The sequence below is a fragment of the Mustela putorius genome, unplaced genomic scaffold (genome assembly GCF_011764305.1).
Source record: "Mustela putorius furo isolate JIRA1106 unplaced genomic scaffold, ASM1176430v1.1 tig00000095_pilon_pilon_pilon, whole genome shotgun sequence".
Classification (NCBI taxonomy): domain Eukaryota; kingdom Metazoa; phylum Chordata; class Mammalia; order Carnivora; family Mustelidae; genus Mustela; species Mustela putorius.
Window position 1 is genome coordinate 33,915,609 of NW_025421280.1, and position 18,746 is coordinate 33,934,354.

An 18,746-nucleotide genomic window follows, 5' to 3' on the forward strand; every position below is an offset into this window, starting at 1 on the left:
AATGAAGTCTTAAAATTATTAGAGCAGGGGAAGGGACAGAGGGAGGGGGGAGAGAGATTCTCAAGCAGATGCCCCCATTGAGCACGGAGCCAAATGCGGGGATCAACCCCAGGACCCCGAGATCATGACCTGAGCCAAAATCAAGAGTTGGGCACTTAACCGACTGAGTGACCCAGGCGCCCCTCACTTAGCATGTTTTCGACATTCATCCATGTTGTGGCAAGTGCCAGACCTTCATTATCTTTTAGGCTGAATAACACCTCATTGTCCAACACACCACACGTTCCTGTGTCCATCAGGGAACTCTTGGTGGTTTCCATGTGCTATTGTGGGCAATGGCCCCGTGAGCACTGGTGTAGGGGGACCCGAGTCCCTTCTCTCAATTTTTTTTTAAAGATTTTATTTATTGGGGCACCTGGGTGGCTCAGTGGGTTAAAGCCTATGCCTTTGGCTCAGGTCGTGATCCCAGGATCCTGGGATCGAGCCCTGCGTCGGACTCTCCGCTCAGCGGAGAGCCTGCTTCCTCCTCTCTCTCTCTCTGCCTGCCTCTCTGCCTACCTGTGATCGCTGTCTGTCAAATAAATAAATAAATAATCTTTAAAATTAAAAAAAAAAAAAACCACAAAACAATGAAAAAACCCCTGCAAACATGCTTGAGAGAGAAAAGCAGGTTGCAGATAGCTATGTGCAGTAAGATAGCACTAACCAAATATTTTTAAAGGCCTAGAGCACATGAGGTTTATGGACTCACAAATGCGGGAGCGGGGGAAAAACTTGGACAGGAAGAAGACACGGCAAGCAACGCTCTCCTAGTGGCTATGTCTGGGGAAGTCGCAGAGGGGAATCTGGGAGGCACACAAAAGGGTTATAGCGGTGCCTTGCATGTTTATGTCATTATGTCATTTGTCATTATGTCATGCCGTGGGAAACAGCAGGGAAGTTGCTACAAAAAACCACACAGAATCAGCACGTGATCCAGCGATCCCACTTCTGGGCACACCCTCAAAGGAGTTGAAAGTAGGGACACACACGGATATTTGTACCTGTGCCCAAAGTAGCAGCGATCACTTTAGCAAAAAGCAGAAGCAGCCCCAATGTCTGGTGACAGATGAATGGGCACACAAAACGTGGTCCATCCAGCCAATGGACCGTTATTCAGCCTTAAAAAGGAAGGACTTTCGGACACCTGCTAAGACCCAGAAGAACCTTAAGGCCACTGTGCTCAGTGAACCAAGCCAGTCACAAAAGGACAAAAACTGCAGGATTCCACTTATAGGGGCTCTCTAGAGTCAAGTTCACCGAGACAGGAAGCAGGTGGTGGGAGCCAGGGTTGGGGGAGGGGGATGGGCAGTCGGGTGTTTCATGGGGCAGAAGTTCCGCTTGGGAAGATGAGAAAGTTCTGGAGACGGATGGTGAGGATGGCTGCACAACCGTGGGGATGTGTTTTGTTTTGTTTTTTAGATTTTATTTATTTATTTGACAGATCACAAGTAGGCAGAGAGGCAGGCAGAGAGAGAGAAGGGGGAAGCAAGCTCCCTGCTGAGCAGAGAGCCCGAGCAGAGAGCTCGATCCCAGAAACGTGGGCTCATGACCTGAGCCAACAGCAGAGGCTTTAACCCACTGAGCCACCCAGGTGCCCCTTATTGTATTTTTTTTTTAATATTTCTTTAACAGAGAGCTAGAGAGCACGAGTAGGCAGAGGGAGAAGCAGGCTCTCCACCAAGCAGGGAGCCCAACGTCGGGCTTGATCCCAGGACCCAAACCGAAGGCAGTCGCCCAACCCACTGAGCCACCCAGGCGCCCCATGTTTGGAGTTTTTGAAGAAAGGCAAGCTATAGGGCGCCTGGGTGGCTCAGTGGGTTAAGCCGCTGCCTTTGGCTCAGGTCATGATCTCAGGGTCCTGGGATCGAGTCCCACATCGGGTTCTCTGCTCAACAGGGAGCCTGCTTCCCTGTCTCTCTCTCTGCCTGCCTCTCCCGTCTACTTGTGATTTCTCTCTGTCAAATAAATAAATAAAATCTTTAAAAAAAAAAAAAAAAGAAAGGCAAGCTATAGAAAAAATGCAGTGCGTCCCAGAATCACCAAAATGGATGGTCAGCACCTGTTTCCCTTTTTAAGTCGTGATGATGCCCTACATCCTCCCGTCATCTGTCAGCTTTGTCCACATTCTCATGTGGTCATCTGTGACTAGAAAACTTAGGTAGATAGTGTCCTACAACCACTGGCTGCGCACCGACTCTATTCCAGACCCGGTGCCTAGTCTGGGCACATGGCGGGATGATAAACCAACAGTGTCCCTTCCTGCCCTGAGACCAAACCAGGCAGACAAAATCCACAATGTACATAAGATTTTATTTATTTATTTGACAGATAGAGATCACAAGTAGGCAGAGAGGCAGGCGGTGGGGAGAGGGGGGAAGCAGGCTCCCGGCCGAGCAGAGAAACCAATGCAGGGCTCTATCCCAGGACCCTGAGATCATGACCTGAGCCGAAGGCAGAGGCTTTAACCCAATGAGCCACCCAGGTGCCCCAACAAGGCGATTTTTAAAGAGAGAAAAGTGCTTTGGATAGAACTGAGATGGAGTGAACAAACCTTGCTTTGTTCCTCTCCAGATTTCATTAAAGGGTAGAGATCTTATAGGTGTACAGTTGGGTTGCCTTTTACACCTGCTGGTGTCCTCCACGGCTCAGATGGACTTGTAGGAGATTCCCATCACCCTGGAAGGTGCTGGCACCTCTCCACCCTCAGAGATCATCTCAGTTCTGATTTCATTATCGTTTGGTCTTGCCTGTTTTGAGAATTTCCCACAAACGGTACCCTATGGAATAGTTTCTTTTGTGTCTGGGATACGCGCCCCTGTCATTGTGGGTGTTAGTTCGCTACTTTTTGGCTATATTGTACCTCACTGGAGAGACGGACCACACAGCTTATCTTTGACGATCCATTCATATGTGGGTAGACTTCGGAGTTGTGCCATGGGCTGAATTGTGTGGCCCTGAAATTCATGTTTAAGCCTGAACCCAAGGACCTCAGAATGTGAGTATATTTGGAGATCAGACCTTTACAGAAATAATGGTTAAAATAAGGTCATACAGGGAGACCCTAATCCCATATGACTGGATGACTGGTGTCCTTCTGTAGGGACCATGTGAAAACAGAGGGCCAAGATGGCTGCCTACAAAACCAAGGAGAAAGGCCTCAGAAAGGCCCTGTCCACTCAGCACCTTGATCTCAGACTTCTAGCCTGTGGGCCTGTGAGAGAACACATTCCTGTGGTTTGAACCCCCTTCTCCCCACCCCACCCTACCCCCCGCCACCCATCTGTGTCCATATTCTAACACCTGGGGTTTTTTTTGTTGTTTTTTTTTTGTTTGTTTTTTAAAGATTTTATTTATTTATTTGACAGGCAGAGATCACAAGTAGGCAGAGAGGCAGGCAGAGAGAGAGGAGGAAGCAGGTTCCCCGCTGAGCAGAGAGCCCAATGTGGGGCTCGATCCCAGGACCCTGAGATCATGACCTGAGCTGAAGGCAGAGGATTTAACCACTGAGCCACCCAGGCGCCCCTAACACCTGGGTTTTTGTAGACAGGAAAATTTGTTTCTTCCGGAAAATACCAGGAAGTTGAATTCTACACCGTGAGATCTGGTAAACGGCCCTAGAGCTGCCAGAGTTTCTGGGCGGATGGCCTACAGGCCTACTGTACATGTCCCTGCGGCCCTCCTCGTGTGCTGGGCGCAGCTGGTTGGGTTCTTGTCCTGGCAGCTGTCCGGTAGAGATTCCGGAGGTGGGAAGGATGTTCGTGCTACGAAGAAGACCTGGAGGAGAGGGACTCATGGGCTTTTTTTTTTTTTTTTCCATCCACCTTTGGACTCCAGCTTCTCCCCACATCCTGTGCTCCCTTGGGATCTCTTCGTTTTCCCTGGGAAACTTTTTGTAAAAGTGATATGTGCCTGATGTTTATTTTTTTTTTAAGATTTTATTTATTTATTTGACAGACACAAATAAAGAGATCACAAGTGGGCAGAGAGTCAGGCAAAGAGAGAGAGAGGAGGAAGCACGCTACCCACCAAGTAGGGAGCCCAATGTAGGGCTCAATCCCAGGAGCCTGAGGTCATGACATGAGCCGAAGGCAGAGGCTTTAACCCACTGAGCCACCCAGGCACCCTTACATCTATGTGCTTTTTTAAAAAAAGATTTTATTCATTTATTTGAAAGAGAGCGTGAACTAGGGAGCACAAACAGGGGAAGCAGCAAAGGCAGAGGGAGAAGCAGGCTCCCCACTGAGCAGGGACCCCGACCATGGGGCTTGATCCCAGGATCCTGAGATCATGACCTGAGCCAAAAATAGCTGTTTAACCAACTGAACCACCCAGGGGCCCCATATGTGTGCTATTAAATTTTTCCACGGATCGGTCCCTATAATCTATGCCATTTTTACATCTTGCTTCCTCCTAGTATTTTGGGAGATGTTTTTTTTAACATAACCACAAATGGAGATCTATTTCCTTAATCACATAGATTGTGGCATAGCATAACGTAATCTATTTAACCTGTAATGGACAGCTAGGCCTGTCCAGTTTTTGCTCTCATGAACAGTACTGCACAATGATTCTTTTTTTTTTTTTTAAGATTTTATTTATTTATTTGGCAGACAGAGATCATTAGCAGGCAGAGAGAGAGGGGAAAGCAGGCTCCCTACCGAGCAGAGAGCCCGATGCGGGGCTCGATCCCAGAAAGCAGAGGTTTCAGCCCACTGAGCCACCCAGGCGCCCCCTGCACAATGATTCTTACAACGTTCACATAAAGGAAAACAGATACGGGTGAATCAGATGAAGGGGATTAAGAGGTACAAACTCCCAGTTATTTAAAAAAAAAAAACAACAACAGGTCATGGTGGGGAAGAGTACCACATAGGGATTCTAGTCAATAATATTGTGGGGGGCGCCTTGATGGCTCATTCGGTTAAGCGTCTACCTTCAGCTCAGGTCATGATCCCAGGTCCTAGGATCGAGCCCCGCATCAGCTCCCTGCTCAGTGGGAAGCCTGCTTCTCCCTCTCCCACTCCCCCTGTTTGTGCTCACTCTCAAATAAATAAAATCTTAAAAATATTGTAATAACTTTATATGGTGACTGGTGGTGACGACATTGAATGCCACACAATGTACACAAGCCTCAAATCACTGTGTTGTGCACTGGAAACTGATCTATCATGAGCCTGTGCCACCATAAAACAAAATACATATGTTCATTTTAAGTTTTACTGAATGTCAAATTTCCATCCAAAGTGTCTGTGTAATCTCATGCATTAATGTGTGTATGAGAGCCTCTTTTTCTACATCTTTGCTACCGTTGGGTAATATCAAATTTTTAAAGTTTTGCCCATCTGCTATGTTGCTAAGATTTTGCATTTCTTGGAGTAAATTTGAGTAAGTTTGCCCAAATGTTTATTGGCCCTTTGTACAAACTTTGTATTTTCGTTCTTACTGCCAAAACTCTCTTCTTTGCTCATTTCCCCAGGCTCCTTTCTCATCTGCTAATTCATTTCTTACCATTCTACCCTCTACAGGCTTCCAGAACAATCTTTCTCACAAGAAAATGTGGTCGCAGTGGGTCACCATTCAAAAGATGTCCGTGACCTCAGCCATACAACCTACAGGATAAAGAGCTACATTCCTTAGCTTGGTTTAAAAAGCCCTTTATGATTCAGTTCCCACCTTGCCCCAAATGCCCATTAATGGAGCACTTAGTATGGGAAGACCATGCCCGGCGCATAGATGCTGGGCACCCAAGAGGCAAACAAAGCAGGGAAATGTCTGCTTTCTGCAGATGACCTCCTACACAGGGTTTCTCAACCTTTTTACGTTATTGCCCCTCTAAAGGAAAAAAGTGTGATTAACTTTCAATGTAATTAATTTTTTTCTTTTTTAAAAGTATTTTTATTTATTTATTTGACAGAGTGAGAGAGTGGAGAAGTAGGCAGAGAGGCAGGCAGAGAGAGAGGGAGAATCAGGCTCTCTGCTGAGGAGGGAGCCCAATGTGGGACTCGATCCCAGGACCCTGAGATCATGACCTGAGCTGAAGGCAGAGGCTTTAACCCATTGAGCTACCCAGGCACCCCTGTAATTTAATTTCAACCTAATTAATTCAAATTTCTCCCTGACAATATAAATTAAATATGTAGGAGTAAGATTTTGGAGGGTCACAAGCCATGGTAATATCCAAGGTGTTTTGCTACCCAAGAATTCATTCTGGCCTCCTTGCGAGCCAAGTGTGTTCCTCTGAGAATAATACTCTTAAAAAAAAAAAAAAAGATTTTATTTATTTATTTGACAGGATGAGAGAGATCACAAGTAGGCAGAGAGGCAGGCAGAGAGGGAGGGGGAAGCAGGCTCCCTGCTGAGTAGAGAACCCAACATAGGGCTCAATCCCAGGACCCTGAGATCATGACCTGAGCCCAAGGCAGAGACTTAACCCACTGAGCCACCCAGGCGCCCCGAGATTAATACTCTTAAGGGAGAGCTGGACAATAAGTAAGTGGAAAAGATTCTATCAGAGAGGGGTGCCTGGGTGGCTCAGTCGGTTAATTGCAGTTGGCTGGGATTGAGTCCCATGCGGGACTCCCTGCTCAGGGGGGAGCCGGCTCCTCTCTCGTCCTCTGCCTGCTTCTCCTTTTCCCTCTGCGTGCCTCTCCCCCTGCTTGTGCTCTCTCCCTCTCTTTGTCTGTCAAGTAAATAAATAAAACCTTAAAAAAAAAAAGGAAAACTCTTCCCAGACTAGGAAGACCAGCCTTGATTTATTCAGCTGCAAAACGAAAATGATAATATCCTCCTCGCAGCGCCTGGCATACAGCAAACTCTCAATAAGTGAGCTTTATTGTTACTAGTACATTTTAAATTTTTCTAAAAGGTAAATGGAATTGAGGCTCTGTTCAGCCTGAGCGCCAGCGCCGAGCCGCCCCCCCCAGCCGGCACCTCCACCTCCGTCCGCAGGGGGCGCTGTGGGCGCTGGTGACGGGCTGCTCTAGGCGGCGGCACAGGAAGTCTCATCCTCCCCTCACTTCCGCTCTCTGGCCCGGGCTTGTGCTGCGTGGGAAAGGTTGGGAAATGCCGACTGGAGATTTTGAGTGAGTCGGGGATCGCGGGGCGGACCCTGGGGGGTGGTTTGGGGTCCTGGGGGAGTATCGTGGGGCTTGGTGCGTCGGGCCGGCGGGGGCCTGGCCTCGCTGACTCAGCTTTCCCCTCCGCAAACTTGTCTTTGCAGTTCGAAGCCCAGCTGGGCCGACCAGGTGGAGGAGGAGGGCGAGGACGGTGAGTATGCCGGGTCGTCCCAGGTCACCGCAGCCAGGTCCCCAGGCCGGTCACTGCCGCCTGCTCCAACCCTGGCACCTCCGTCCGATCCCACATCCCTCTTCTCGGCCACCCTCTGCCGCGCGCTGTCCTCCCTCCGGGCCCGCCTGTCGCCGATTCCAGATAGTCTCTGGCCAGTCCCTCCTCCTCGCATGCCACCGCCCAGTGCTCAGACCTGCTCCGGGGAGGAAGGAGTAACAGCCTGCCTCCTGCCTTTTTACTGGCGCCGGCTATCTTTATGGGCTGCCCCTCCAGTGGCTTTCATCCTTGCCACTGCTCGAGGTTACCACGGCTCCACGTCCTGGCACGGCTATCCCAGGGCACTTCTTTGCCAGTCCTCAGCCCTTGGTCCCGCCCTCCTCGGCCCCTGATGTGGGCATCATCCCAAAGGTCCCTTCATTTTTAGCTCGGGAGCTCCCACTCCTCCAGCTCAGCCCTCCTCCCCACACTCCCTTTCCTAGACAAATGTGTCACCAGCGAGCTCCTCAAGGGGATCCCTCTGGCCACTGGCGACACCAGCCCAGAACCGGAGTTACTGCCGGGAGGTGAGTGATGACATCTGCTCCACTGGGGGCTGCCTCTTCTCAGCGGCATTCCCTCCTGGTCCCCAGCGCTCCGTTCCCTCACCTCTTCTCTCTCCCAGCTCCACTGCCGCCTCCCAAGGAGGTCATCAATGGAAACATCAAGACAGTGACAGAGTACAAGATAGATGAGGATGGCAAGAAGTTCAAGGTGAGGCTGGGGGAAGAGGTGGGTGCCCCTGGGCTTGGGGGCATTTGGGCCGGGAGGGGAGGGCGTGCGGGTTGGGTTGGTTGGCCCCAAGACCCCTGAGACAGAGAAAGTCCCAAGCTCTCCCCTCTCATCCACAGATTGTCCGCACATTCAGAATTGAGACGCGGAAGGCTTCAAAGGCTGTCGCAAGGAGAAAGGTGAGACCCTTCTCCTCTTGTCTTGGGGGCTGTCCCAGAGCTGACTCAGAGGAATTAGGAATCCTTTTTCTGATACCTTTAGTTTTAGACGTGGGGTTTAGCTCTTTGCCCCTATGGTGTTGGAGCAGAACTGAGGTCAAGGGGTGTTTGTGCTCTGTTGGGGGTACTGAGAAGTCCAGGGTGCAGAAGGTGGGTGGGCTTAGATTCTTAACTCCTTTCGGCCCGTTTACAAAGAGGAACAGAGGCAAGCCCTCCTCATGTGGTCATAGCAGCTCCCATTTAACTGGGTTGTGTGCTTAGGAAGAAATGATAGTCATAAATTTTCTGTTCACTTCCTCTGTGCCAGACTGCGGTGCCAAGCACTTTGTGTTCTCTCCTCCATCCCCCTCGCTGTCCTGAGAGGTGGGGAGCATTTGTGGTCCTCACTTTATAGAGGAGGAAGCTGAGGCTTAGGTTGTTTAGCTGAAGGCCCTCACAGTCTGGGTGACCTCTGTGCACCCCTGGACATGACTTCCTTGTGGGAGCTGGCCCACCTACTGTCACGGGCCCCCCAGGAATGATGAACTGTGGGGCTGTTTCCCCCTGGGCCTTCGTTCTCTCTTCTGGAACTTGGGGCCAAAACCTCTCCCTGCCTCCTGAGCTGGTATGAAGCGAGGAGCTGGCATATGCTAGGAGTGGGACCCACTAGGAAACAGGAACTGTCATTGTCACACAATGGGGGGCTTTTCAGGAGGGTGAAGAATGTGGTTCAAGGGCCAGGCACCCTGAAGGAGGCTACTGTAGGTCTGGGGTGCCAGTGGAGGGGGTCCCACTTGCCCTTACCTGTCCCCCATCCTGCCCTGAGCTCAGAACTGGAAGAAGTTTGGGAACTCAGAGTTTGACCCACCAGGGCCCAATGTGGCCACCACTACGGTCAGCGACGATGTATCCATGACGTTCATCACGAGCAAAGAGGTGAGTGGGGCAACAGGGCAGGCCTGGTGGCCATGATGGTGGTGGCTGGGGTGTGGCAGCCTCGCTCTGACCCGCATTGATTGCTCGGCCAGGATCTGAACTGCCAGGAAGAGGAGGACCCGATGAACAAACTCAAGGGCCAGAAGATCGTGTCCTGCCGCATCTGCAAGGGCGACCACTGGACGACCCGCTGCCCCTACAAGGACACGCTGGGGCCCATGCAGAAGGAGTTGGCTGAGCAGCTGGGACTGTCCACCGGGGAGAAGGAGAAGCTGCCTGGAGGTGCCTGGGCCTGGGATGCGGCTTGGCAGGCTGTGGGGTGGGGAGAGTCACGTGCACCCCTGGGAGAGACCTTGGTCTTGTGCTGTGACTGGGGCTGTCCCTGTTGGGAAGTTGTCGTCTCTCACTTCAGCACCAGCACTATAGGTCCGTGGCTGTGACCTGTGTTTGTGTGAGAGAGACCGGTTGGGCTGGTGCTGTGACTGCTGGTAGTGTCACCCATCGTTCCTTGTTGGGGTCTGGTGGACCATTCCTTTGCATGCCCGTTTGTCTTCACCGCGTGCACTTGAGACTTGCCAGGTGTGATTGTGCTGCAGGCTATGACCAGACTTGAGCGCGCTGTGTCCATCTGCCACGGGTGTGCCCACACATCCGTTCACATGGATGTGTGTGTGTGTTGGGGAGGGGCGGCAGGTATGTGTGTGCACCCGTGCAGACTGACGCGTGACTGGGATCCAAGTCTTTTGGTGTGGTTTGCTGATAGTGGGTGAGTTTGGACGGTTCTACACTGTGACTAGGTGTGCAGTACGCCTGTCGTCTGTCCCTGCGGTGTTCTCGTGTGTCGTGAAGTCGAGCAGACCACAGTCCTGTGTTGCCTTGGAACTCCTGTGGGTTCTTGCTCTGACTTTCTGGATGTGATCTTCATGTCACTGCCACCAGCGGGCCTTGGAACCACCAGGTGTCGGTGGCTTGATAGATGGTGCCGGGGCTGGCTCAGGGTCACAGCATCCTGGGGGGACGTGTGCCTCCTCTGTGCTAGGGTGAGGCTTGACCCAGCTGCTTTGGTCTCCAGAGCTGGAGCCCGTGCAGGCTGCCCAGAACAAGACAGGGAAGTACGTGCCACCGAGCCTGCGGGATGGGGCCAGCCGCCGCGGGGAGTCCATGCAGCCCAACCGCAGAGGTGAGTGGCAGGTGGCCCCTCTTAGTCTCGTGATTATCCTTCGTTCAGGGCCTGGTTAGGGCTGTCCTCTACAAGTTGTTGTCCCTTGCCTATCTAGCCGACGACAATGCCACTATCCGTGTCACCAACCTGTCAGAGGACACTCGTGAGACTGACCTCCAGGAGCTCTTCCGGCCCTTTGGGTCCATCTCTCGCATCTACTTGGCAAAGGACAAGACCACTGGCCAGTCCAAGGTGGGCTGGTGGCCATGGGGGTTGTGGAAGGGGTCACCTGTCCTGGTTGTTCCCTGAGCGCCCCTGACTCCATACCCCTCCCCCAGGGCTTTGCCTTCATCAGCTTCCACCGCCGTGAGGATGCTGCACGAGCCATTGCTGGGGTGTCCGGCTTTGGATACGACCACCTCATCCTCAACGTTGAGTGGGCCAAGTAAGACTTCTGCCACACCCCCGCCTCCCCCTACCTTTCCCAGCCAATACTTGGGTTGACTGTGGGTCCCACCTAGTCCCTAGGCCTGTTCTGAGCTACAGGTTTACTGTCTTTTCCTTCTCAAGGGACCCACTGCTCATCTGACTGTGTCGTACCCCCCCCACCCCCGCCCCACTGTCATGGAGGCCCCACGTGTGTGTGGCAAGGGGTCTTGGAATTCCCTTCAGGGCCTGGAGCCCTCCCACTCGCTGTCCTCACCTCCGGTCTCTCTCTTTAGGCCATCAACCAACTAAGCCAGTTGCCACCTTTGCTGCTGCTTCTCAGCCCTGGCCCCAGGACCTCATGGCCCTAGAAGGTAGCCCCCGAGAGCCCGGGGCTCCCGGCAATAAAAAGGCTCCAGTTGTGATATTCTGTCTCGTTTATTCACCGCTGTCACCTGCTCTGTGGCTAGCAGGGCCAACCCTTCCTAAGATCAGTGCTGTAGGCAGAAATCTCCCACTCTGGCTTGAGCACTTGCTGGTCCCCCGCAGCGGGTCTTTCTGTAGGGGAGGAAGCGGTGGTTTGGGGTGGCTCGGGGCTGGGGGCCTCCCAGGCTCTCGGCTCCCATTCTGCTGCTAGTCTCAGTGCCTTGTGGTGAGAAGGTGGCAGCTCAAAATAGGTCATGGGCCAAGCTCAGAGGATTAGGGCCCCAAGGTGTGGGGAGTGGCTGTGGTCTTGAGGGGCAGGACTTGGCCAGAGCTCCCAGCATCCTCCTCCGGGGTTCGGCTCCCCGTGCAGCTGAGGCAGCTCTGGGGGCAGCAGCCCAGGCTGGGTGCCACGGCCATGTAGAGCAGTGGGTGGAGGCAGATGGCCAAGGGCATGAGGCCCCGCATGACCTGGTGGCTCACGTAGGTCCTCCAGTCCAGTGCTGCCCGGGCCTCAGCCTCGTTGGCGAAGGTCGGGCAGCGGGCCCTCCAGCGCTGCCGCGCGTGCACGTTGAGCACCTGTGTGATGTAGTAGGGCACATAGGAGCAGGCATAGAGGGCCAGGCCGCTGGTCACCAGCACCACCACGCGCAGCTTCTCGGCTGCTGTCATGCCGTGGCTGCGCAGCACTGCCCGCCCGAGGGCTCCATAGGCTGCCAGAGTGAGCAGCAGGGGCAGGCCACAGCCCAGCACTGCCAGCGCCATGCTGTAGGCTGCGTAGGCCTCCAGGTGGAGGTCCCCTGCCGTCCCCATGCACCTGGTGCAGGCCATGGGCTGGGCCACTGTGCAGCTGCCTGCCTCCAGTGGCCGCTTCAGGTGGGAGAAGCCGAGCGTCGGCGCAGCCAGCAGGGCTGCCAGGGCCCAGCCTGCGGCACTGACCGCCCAGGCGTGCTTGGGCCGCAAGCTGCTGCGGACGAAGAAGGGGTGGACGATGCCCAGGTAGCGGTTCAGGCTGATGCAGGCGAGGAAGAGGACACTGCCCAGCAGGTTGCAGGTGAAGAGGAAGCGCTCCAGGCGGCAGGCCAGCTCCCCGTATTGCCAGTTTTTGGGCGGGTAGAAGTAAGCGGCCAGCGGGAGCAGTGTCAGGGCGTAGAGCAGATCACTGATGGCCAGCTGGGCTGAAAAGACCACGGCGGGGTGCCACGGGCGCTGCTCCCGTGTGCTGAAGCGGTAGAGGGCCAGGCCGTTGCTGGCCACGGCCACCAGGAACTCACCCACCAGCAGGGGCCACAGAAAGTTTTCCTGGAAGCCGCTGAGAACAAGATCAATGGCAGCTGAGAAGTTGGCTGGGCAGGGCCGTGCACCTGTGGGCAGATGGGGTCCCCCTGTGAGCACTGTCCCTCCTGGTGTGGCTCTCGCTGCCTCTGCCCTGTACCTCGTCATGTAAGCCCCCTAGGGACATGCTTTCTCAGTCCTTTCCCTGCCCAGGAGCCACCTGCCAGTTTACAGAGGAAACGCGCCCAGAAGTTCAGAAGCCAAAGTCCTCTCCTTTGATAGTGACTAAGCTTGCTCTGGGTCCTAAATCCTCAAGAAGGGGCGTGGTCACTGCCTTTGAAGGACACGTGTAAGCCAGGAGCTAGAACTCAGACCCACCAGACTGGGGGGGCGCCCCAGTGCCTCCTCTAAGACTTGGTGCATCAGCAGGTCTCACTGCCGCCATCTTCAGAATGTGGCTCAGCCTCCCAGCTCCTGACCTCATCCTGACCCATTCTCCCCACAGCCTCCTGAGGGTGCCTGTGGACACACGGGGCAGGTCACATTCCTCTGCTCAGCGCCCTCTTAGCTTCCTCCTCACCGGCAGGAAAACGCAGTGCTCGCTTCTTCCACTGAAGGGCCCCAGGAGCAAAGGCTCCCTCTCCGCAGCCTGCTCTCTCAGGCTCTCGGGGACTCACTCCTGACAGTCCTTCCCACACCGCCTTTCAGGCTCTTCTGTAAGGCATATTCCACCTCAGGGCCTTTGCATGGAGTCTCTTTGCCTGACTCACCAGCCCCCACTTATCTCCAGGTCTCTAACCCCAAGAGGCCCCTTCTGACTCTAACGTTGTGAAGGCATCGTGTCCCCTGGATTTCTGTAAAGCCCATACGTCCACCTGACCACTGTTAAGGAAGCCCCAGAACATCTCCTGAGGTCAGGGAGTGCCCTGCCCCTGGCTTCCCGGTGCCCAGACCAAGGCCTGGGACTCTGGTGCAGGGAAGGATTCTCTTCCACATACCAACTCTGCATCAGGATTGGGCAAACAGCCAGTTCCTGGTCTCTCTAGCCGACTCCGTGCCCCTGGCTCCGTGCTCGATGCATGCACCCCTCCCTTGCCCGACTGCTGGCCCAGCCACATTTCTGCCTCCCGGTCCAATCTCTGCTCTGGGAGGAAGTCCCTGTCCAGACGTGATTGACTCAGCTCCCTCCACCTCCTAGGAGCCAGCCACCCCCACCCTCCATCCTGGGCTGAGGCGCCAGCGGGCAGGACCCAGGATCTCTGCTGGGCTCAACCAACCCAGCAGTGTCTGCTCCTCACCTGAGGTGGTGGCAGCCATGGCCTGCGTGCCGGCTGCCCTCGCTGTGCTAGTCCCCAGTCCAAGTTAGCAGCGCTGCGGCTGGCCCCTCCCTTCCCTACAGCTCCACCCACGGCCGGTTCCAGTCCTTCCACCGCCCCCTGGTTTCCTTCCTCTTCACACCCTGCCCTCCAGAGCGGGCCCCTTAACAAGCTTGCAAGTAATCCTGGGGGTGCTGGGGGTAGTGGGGCGGGGGGAGGCGGGGAGAGGCCCATCAGCTTCACCTGTGCAAGCGGCCCCGCACTCCCGCTGCTCAGCATGGGGGAAAAGAACGCAGGTGTGGGGCAGAATCCCATCCAATTCCCAGACTCCTGGCCATGACCCCTTGGTTTTATACACAGAACTCCCAAGTTTCTCCATTGCAAATGCAGACTCAGACTTATGGGAAATGAGTCATTTACCACAGTGGGAGGTTGGGGAAATGGCTCCTTTATGAAAGGAAACCCAGGGCTACACCAGCCCAAGGCAGAGTCTTGTGGGCCCCAATTTGGGGCATTCCATCTGGCGCTCCAGTTTGGCCTCAGACCACTTTCTTAGGTGGCCGTGCTTGGCCTCGCCTGCGGTCCCAGGCAGCTCCTCTGCGTCCCAGCTTGGTCTGGCCCCGCTGGGGCCTGCTGCCCTTGGCCTTTGGAGGCCTAGAGTCAGTGCCTTGACCAGGCCTCCGCTCCTTTCCTTGCTGCTTCTTGCCTGGGGGCCCAGCAGGCCGTCTTCGTTTGGCTGCCTTTGGGAACATGTCTGTGGGAAGAAAACAGCGTCAAGGCCACCACAGCACAGGGACAAGCCTAAGGTGCCCAGCTGTGGCGACCCCAGCCACATACCCTCATCGGGCTCCTCTCCCACTGCCTGGCGGAAATACTCGGCTTCGTCCTCCTCTTCCTCTGGCTGGCCAGCCCCCTCTGACTCTGGGGGGACACCAGGGTCCTCAGCATCACTATCCCCATCGGCCCCTGCTCGTGCCCGCTTCATGCCCGCCAGGCTCTTCTTCCTGCAAAGGGGTGGCACTGAGGGTGGCAACCTGCACCTGGGACCCTGCCCCCCCAGCACAGCCCACTGCCACACACTTGTGTGCCTCCCGCTGCTCCCGCTTGCGCTGGACGTTCTGGGCCTGCTGGTCCTGCCTCTGGGCCTTGAGCCGCAACTTCTCTTCCTTGGCTGCCAGAATGGCCTGTAGCTCCTCCTCGGTCTTGTGCACTGGGCAGGAAGAGACAGGTCACCATGATCCAAGTGTGTCTGGTGCACCCCGTGACCCACCTCGGAGGGCCTCAGACTCCCAGCCCCATGGTCGCCAGCCCCGTTCTCACCGAAACTGTGGAACAGCACGTTCCCCTCCCCCACACCCTCCTGGATTTTGATGAGCTGCAGTGTCATCCGAGGCCCGATCTGGAAAGACAAGGGGTAAGAGCAGTTCTCCCTCAGGGCTAGGGGCTGCCAGTGAAGTTACCTCTGCCCCTAGGCCTGCCCTGGGGCCGGGCCTCACCTCAGTGAGCCTCACAGCACTCTGCTGGGCCCGCATGTTGCCCCGGCCCGCCACTGCCTGGGGCAGCTCTGTAATGTTGTGCTCGCCATCCGGCTCTGCCTCGCTCTCCGACAGCCCAGCGCCCCTGTGCAAAGGACAAGCCAAAGTCAGCAGGGGACGGCAGGCCCCTGGGACAGCAGGTCCCCAGGACTGAAGTGATCTCCCACCCAGCACCCTCCTCACGTGGCCAACAGCTCGCTGATGTCCTGCAGACGGCTCATGTTAGGGAATTTCTCCTGTAGAAGCTTCTTCATCCCACGACTTGCGCCCACAGGAACGACTTTGATGCTACTGCAGGAGCCAGGGTGTGAGAAGGGGGGGGGAGCCAGGAGTCAAGAGACTGACTGGAGGTCAGCTCCACCCGCCTACCCTTTCCACAGTGCGTCAGAGCGTTTACTTTGAGACTGAGCAATCACAGCGCCTCAGCCGCAGCGTGGTCATCAGCCGCACGTGAGGCCCCGCCCACCCCTCGCAGTACTCACTAATGACGGAAATCCAGCTCCTGGGAGTCGGGATTGTAATTGATGAGAAGGCAGCGCTTGATGGTGTTTAGGTTCACCTGGTGGGAGGGGGAGGGCACATGGAACCACGTGAACCACCCACAGGCTTCCCTGTATGGTCCATCAAGCCCAGGCCACGGCCACTCCAGAAATCCCCAGCAAGGGTGCATGGGGTGCTGCTAGCGCTGAGGGCCCTAACGGACTGGCTGGGCTGCTGGCTTGAAATCCTGGTTCTGAGGCCCACTTAAGCTGTGCACACCAGACTCCCTGATGATCAGCATCTAACAGCCCAGTCTGAAACCTGCTGGTACCAGACATTAGGAGCTGGAGCCCTGGAACCAAATAAGTTAAAAAATCCAGTCCTGGGGTGCCTGGGTGTCCAAACGTCTGCCTCTGGCTCAGGGCATGATCCCAGGCTCCCTGTTCAGTGGGGAGCCTGCTTCTCCCTCTCCCTTTGCCCCTCCCCCAACTCCTACTCTCTCTGTTAAATAAATTTAAAAAATCTTATTTAAGGGGAGCCTAGGTGGCTCAGTGGGTTAACCTTCTGTCTTCGGCTCAGGTCACGATCTCAGGGTCCTGGGTTCGAGTCCCGCATCAAGCTCTCTGCTCAGCAGGAAGCCTGTTTCCTCCTCTCTCTCTGCCTGCCTCTCTATTTGCAATCGCTGTAAAATAAATACTTTTTAAAAATCGTATTTAAAAAAGAAGGCATTCACTTCTTTTTTTTATTTTTAAAGATTTTATTTATTTATTTGACAAAGAGAAACATCACAAGTAGGCAGAGAAAGGGGAACGCAGGCTCCTTGCCAAGCAGAGAGCCAGATGCAGGACTCGATCCCAGGACCCTGAGATTATGACCTGAGCCGAAGGCAGAGGCTTAACCCACTGAGCCACCCAGGCGCCCCTCAAACTATTTTTCTATTTTAAGATGGAGTCACAACACCTACCACACTGCTCAGCCCAACACTCAATACACATCCGAGAAATAAAGGATGGTCAGCATCATTTTCCATCTTCCGGACAGTAAGGCAGCTCATGAGGGAGCCTCTTACCCCGGTGTCACAGAACACAAGGGTGAGACTGGACCTCAGGACCTGGATCTCTCAGCCTCAATGCTGGGAGGTGAGGACTGAGCGAAAACCCCAGAGCCTATGTGTGGTACCTACTGTACTGTCTGCCCATCCACTCTTACCTGCCACCACACCAGGATCCGCTCACCTTGTGCACATTGATGGAGGGGAACAGGTTCTGGAACATGGTGGCCATGAGCTTCACGTGCATGCCATGGGGACCGAAACTGTTGAGGACCAGGAGGGGCGGGTGGGCAAACTGTTGTTCGTGCATGCGGTGCCGGCGCAAGGAGGAGACGACGTCTCGCACTAACGTGTACTGCAGGACAGGGCGAGGAGTGGGTGCCTGCCGACCACATGCGGCTGGCACCACCCCAAACCCATCCTCTACCCAACATGGCCCTCCTACCACCTCCAAACCTTACCTTGTTGATCCGGAAGGTCAAGGTGGGGCCTCCCGGGAGCCGCATCAGCTTCTACAGAAAAAACACTTGGTGAGAGTCGAGGCGTTCAGCTAGGGAGCAGGGAGTGGAAACCTCTGCTTAACTCTTCAGAGCGTTTACTTTGAAGCCAGAATCATGGCATCTCAGAGGCGTATGGGTTCATCATGAGAGTTGGGGGAGGCACAGGGCAGGGAGAAGATGAGGGCTGTGGGTATTAACTCACAAAGTAGATGTTGGTCTCCGTTTTACTCAAGATCAGGAAGTGTGTGACCCCAAGAGGCCCAGCCACTGCCACACAATCCTTCAGAGTGTTTTTCTTTCGTATCTGAGAATTGCAAAAACAAATTGGAAGCATCATAAATCTCTCTTCTGGAGCAAAGACTGGAAGCTGAAGCGGTTATACCCTTCCTTGCATTTAATTTTTCCGAGAAAGAGAAGAAAGGAGTGGAATGCGCTCGACCTCTATAACTAATCAGACTTAAATTCGTCCCTTGTATACCGCCCAGTCCGCAGATGATCCAACTGGGCCGTGCGACGTTAACTTCCCCAGACCTTTTAAGAGAGGCCGTTTCCATCCGAGACCCTAAACCACCAGCCTTAGGCATTCAGGCAAGCCCCAGCTGAGCGCGTTCATCCGCTGCCCCACACATCCCTGAGTGGCTGAGACGATGCTCCCTCCCCACAGAGCTCCCTTTCTCCACCCGAGACTGAAGCCACGCGGGGTTCCGCGGTTGAAGCCACCTCCGCAGCCGCGAAGACCGGGCCCGTGGCTGATGTAGGCGGGGTGGGTGGTGCAGACCTGCAGGCGGGTGGCGGTCAGGGGCTCCATGACCCTACGCAGATCCAGGCTGAGCTGCCGGACGCCGCGGCCTGCGCGACCCCGCGCGAACACGAACGAGTGTGGCTGCGCGGCGTAGGCCTCGAGGTTGCGGAGCTGCGCCTGGGCGCGCGCACGCTTCTGGTGCCGGGACTGCGGGGGTGAAAGGCGAGCGGTCAACGCCACGGCCGCCGGGAGAACCCCGCCAGCCCCACCCGCTCCCCCGGCCGCAGCGTCTCACCCGCCCCGACTGCCCCATGCCGCCAACTCCTCCAGCAGGATCCTTCTGCCTTGTGCTTCCGGCGCTGCGCCGCTTACTTCCGCCGCCGGCTTGGTGATCACGTGGGGGCGGCACGCGCGACGCAGACGGGCATGCGCACCAGGTAGCAGCAGGCAGGAATCCGCGGAGGGGTTGCTAGGGAGACACCCGGTGCTTGTTTCTACGGAAACCGGGCGGGGCTAGTGTCTCGGGGAAGCAGCTTGGGCTGCGGGGAAATGAACCCTGGGTTCGAATCCTTCCTCGGCCCATTTACACCAGCTGGGTGAATTTGA

The 18,746-nt window shown here is 55.2% G+C and overlaps 2 protein-coding genes and 2 non-coding genes across 5 annotated transcripts; 1 reads left to right on the forward strand and 3 right to left on the reverse strand.

Moving 5' to 3' along the window:
• Positions 1-7,020: 7,020 nt before the first annotated feature.
• EIF3G (eukaryotic translation initiation factor 3 subunit G) lies at positions 7,021-11,243 on the forward strand. The gene is made up of 11 exons (XM_004748467.3): positions 7,021-7,124; positions 7,262-7,308; positions 7,809-7,892; positions 7,991-8,079; positions 8,217-8,276; positions 9,126-9,230; positions 9,323-9,512; positions 10,303-10,410; positions 10,508-10,644; positions 10,731-10,837; positions 11,115-11,243. The coding sequence occupies exons 1-11, from the start codon at positions 7,105-7,107 to the stop codon at positions 11,128-11,130; spliced, it is 963 nt and encodes a 320-aa protein (XP_004748524.1). The 5' UTR covers positions 7,021-7,104; the 3' UTR covers positions 11,131-11,243.
• Positions 11,238-18,555, reverse strand: LOC101686433 (suppressor of SWI4 1 homolog). 2 transcript variants are annotated; one of them, XM_004748468.3, is made up of 13 exons: positions 18,436-18,555; positions 18,177-18,347; positions 17,601-17,702; positions 17,360-17,410; positions 17,083-17,253; positions 15,850-15,926; positions 15,551-15,658; positions 15,329-15,452; positions 15,153-15,231; positions 14,913-15,042; positions 14,670-14,836; positions 14,506-14,586; positions 11,238-12,605 (listed from the first exon to the last, which is right to left on the reverse strand). In XM_004748468.3, the coding sequence occupies exons 1-13, from the start codon at positions 18,451-18,453 to the stop codon at positions 11,518-11,520; spliced, it is 2,367 nt and encodes a 788-aa protein (XP_004748525.1). In that variant the 5' UTR covers positions 18,454-18,555; the 3' UTR covers positions 11,238-11,517. The 2 variants fall into 2 exon arrangements, with proteins under 2 accessions (XP_004748525.1, XP_012909630.1); XM_013054176.2 differs by lacking the exons at positions 14,506-14,586; positions 14,670-14,836; positions 14,913-15,042; ... (7 more) ...; positions 18,177-18,347; positions 18,436-18,555 and adding an exon at positions 12,895-14,362.
• On the reverse strand, positions 15,742-15,821 carry LOC123394507. Its single transcript, XR_006609283.1, has one exon. It is a non-coding gene; the product is annotated as a small nucleolar RNA U105B (small nucleolar RNA).
• On the reverse strand, positions 17,470-17,555 carry LOC123394504. Its single transcript, XR_006609280.1, has one exon. It is a non-coding gene; the product is annotated as a small nucleolar RNA SNORD105 (small nucleolar RNA).
• Positions 18,556-18,746: the final 191 nt, after the last annotated feature.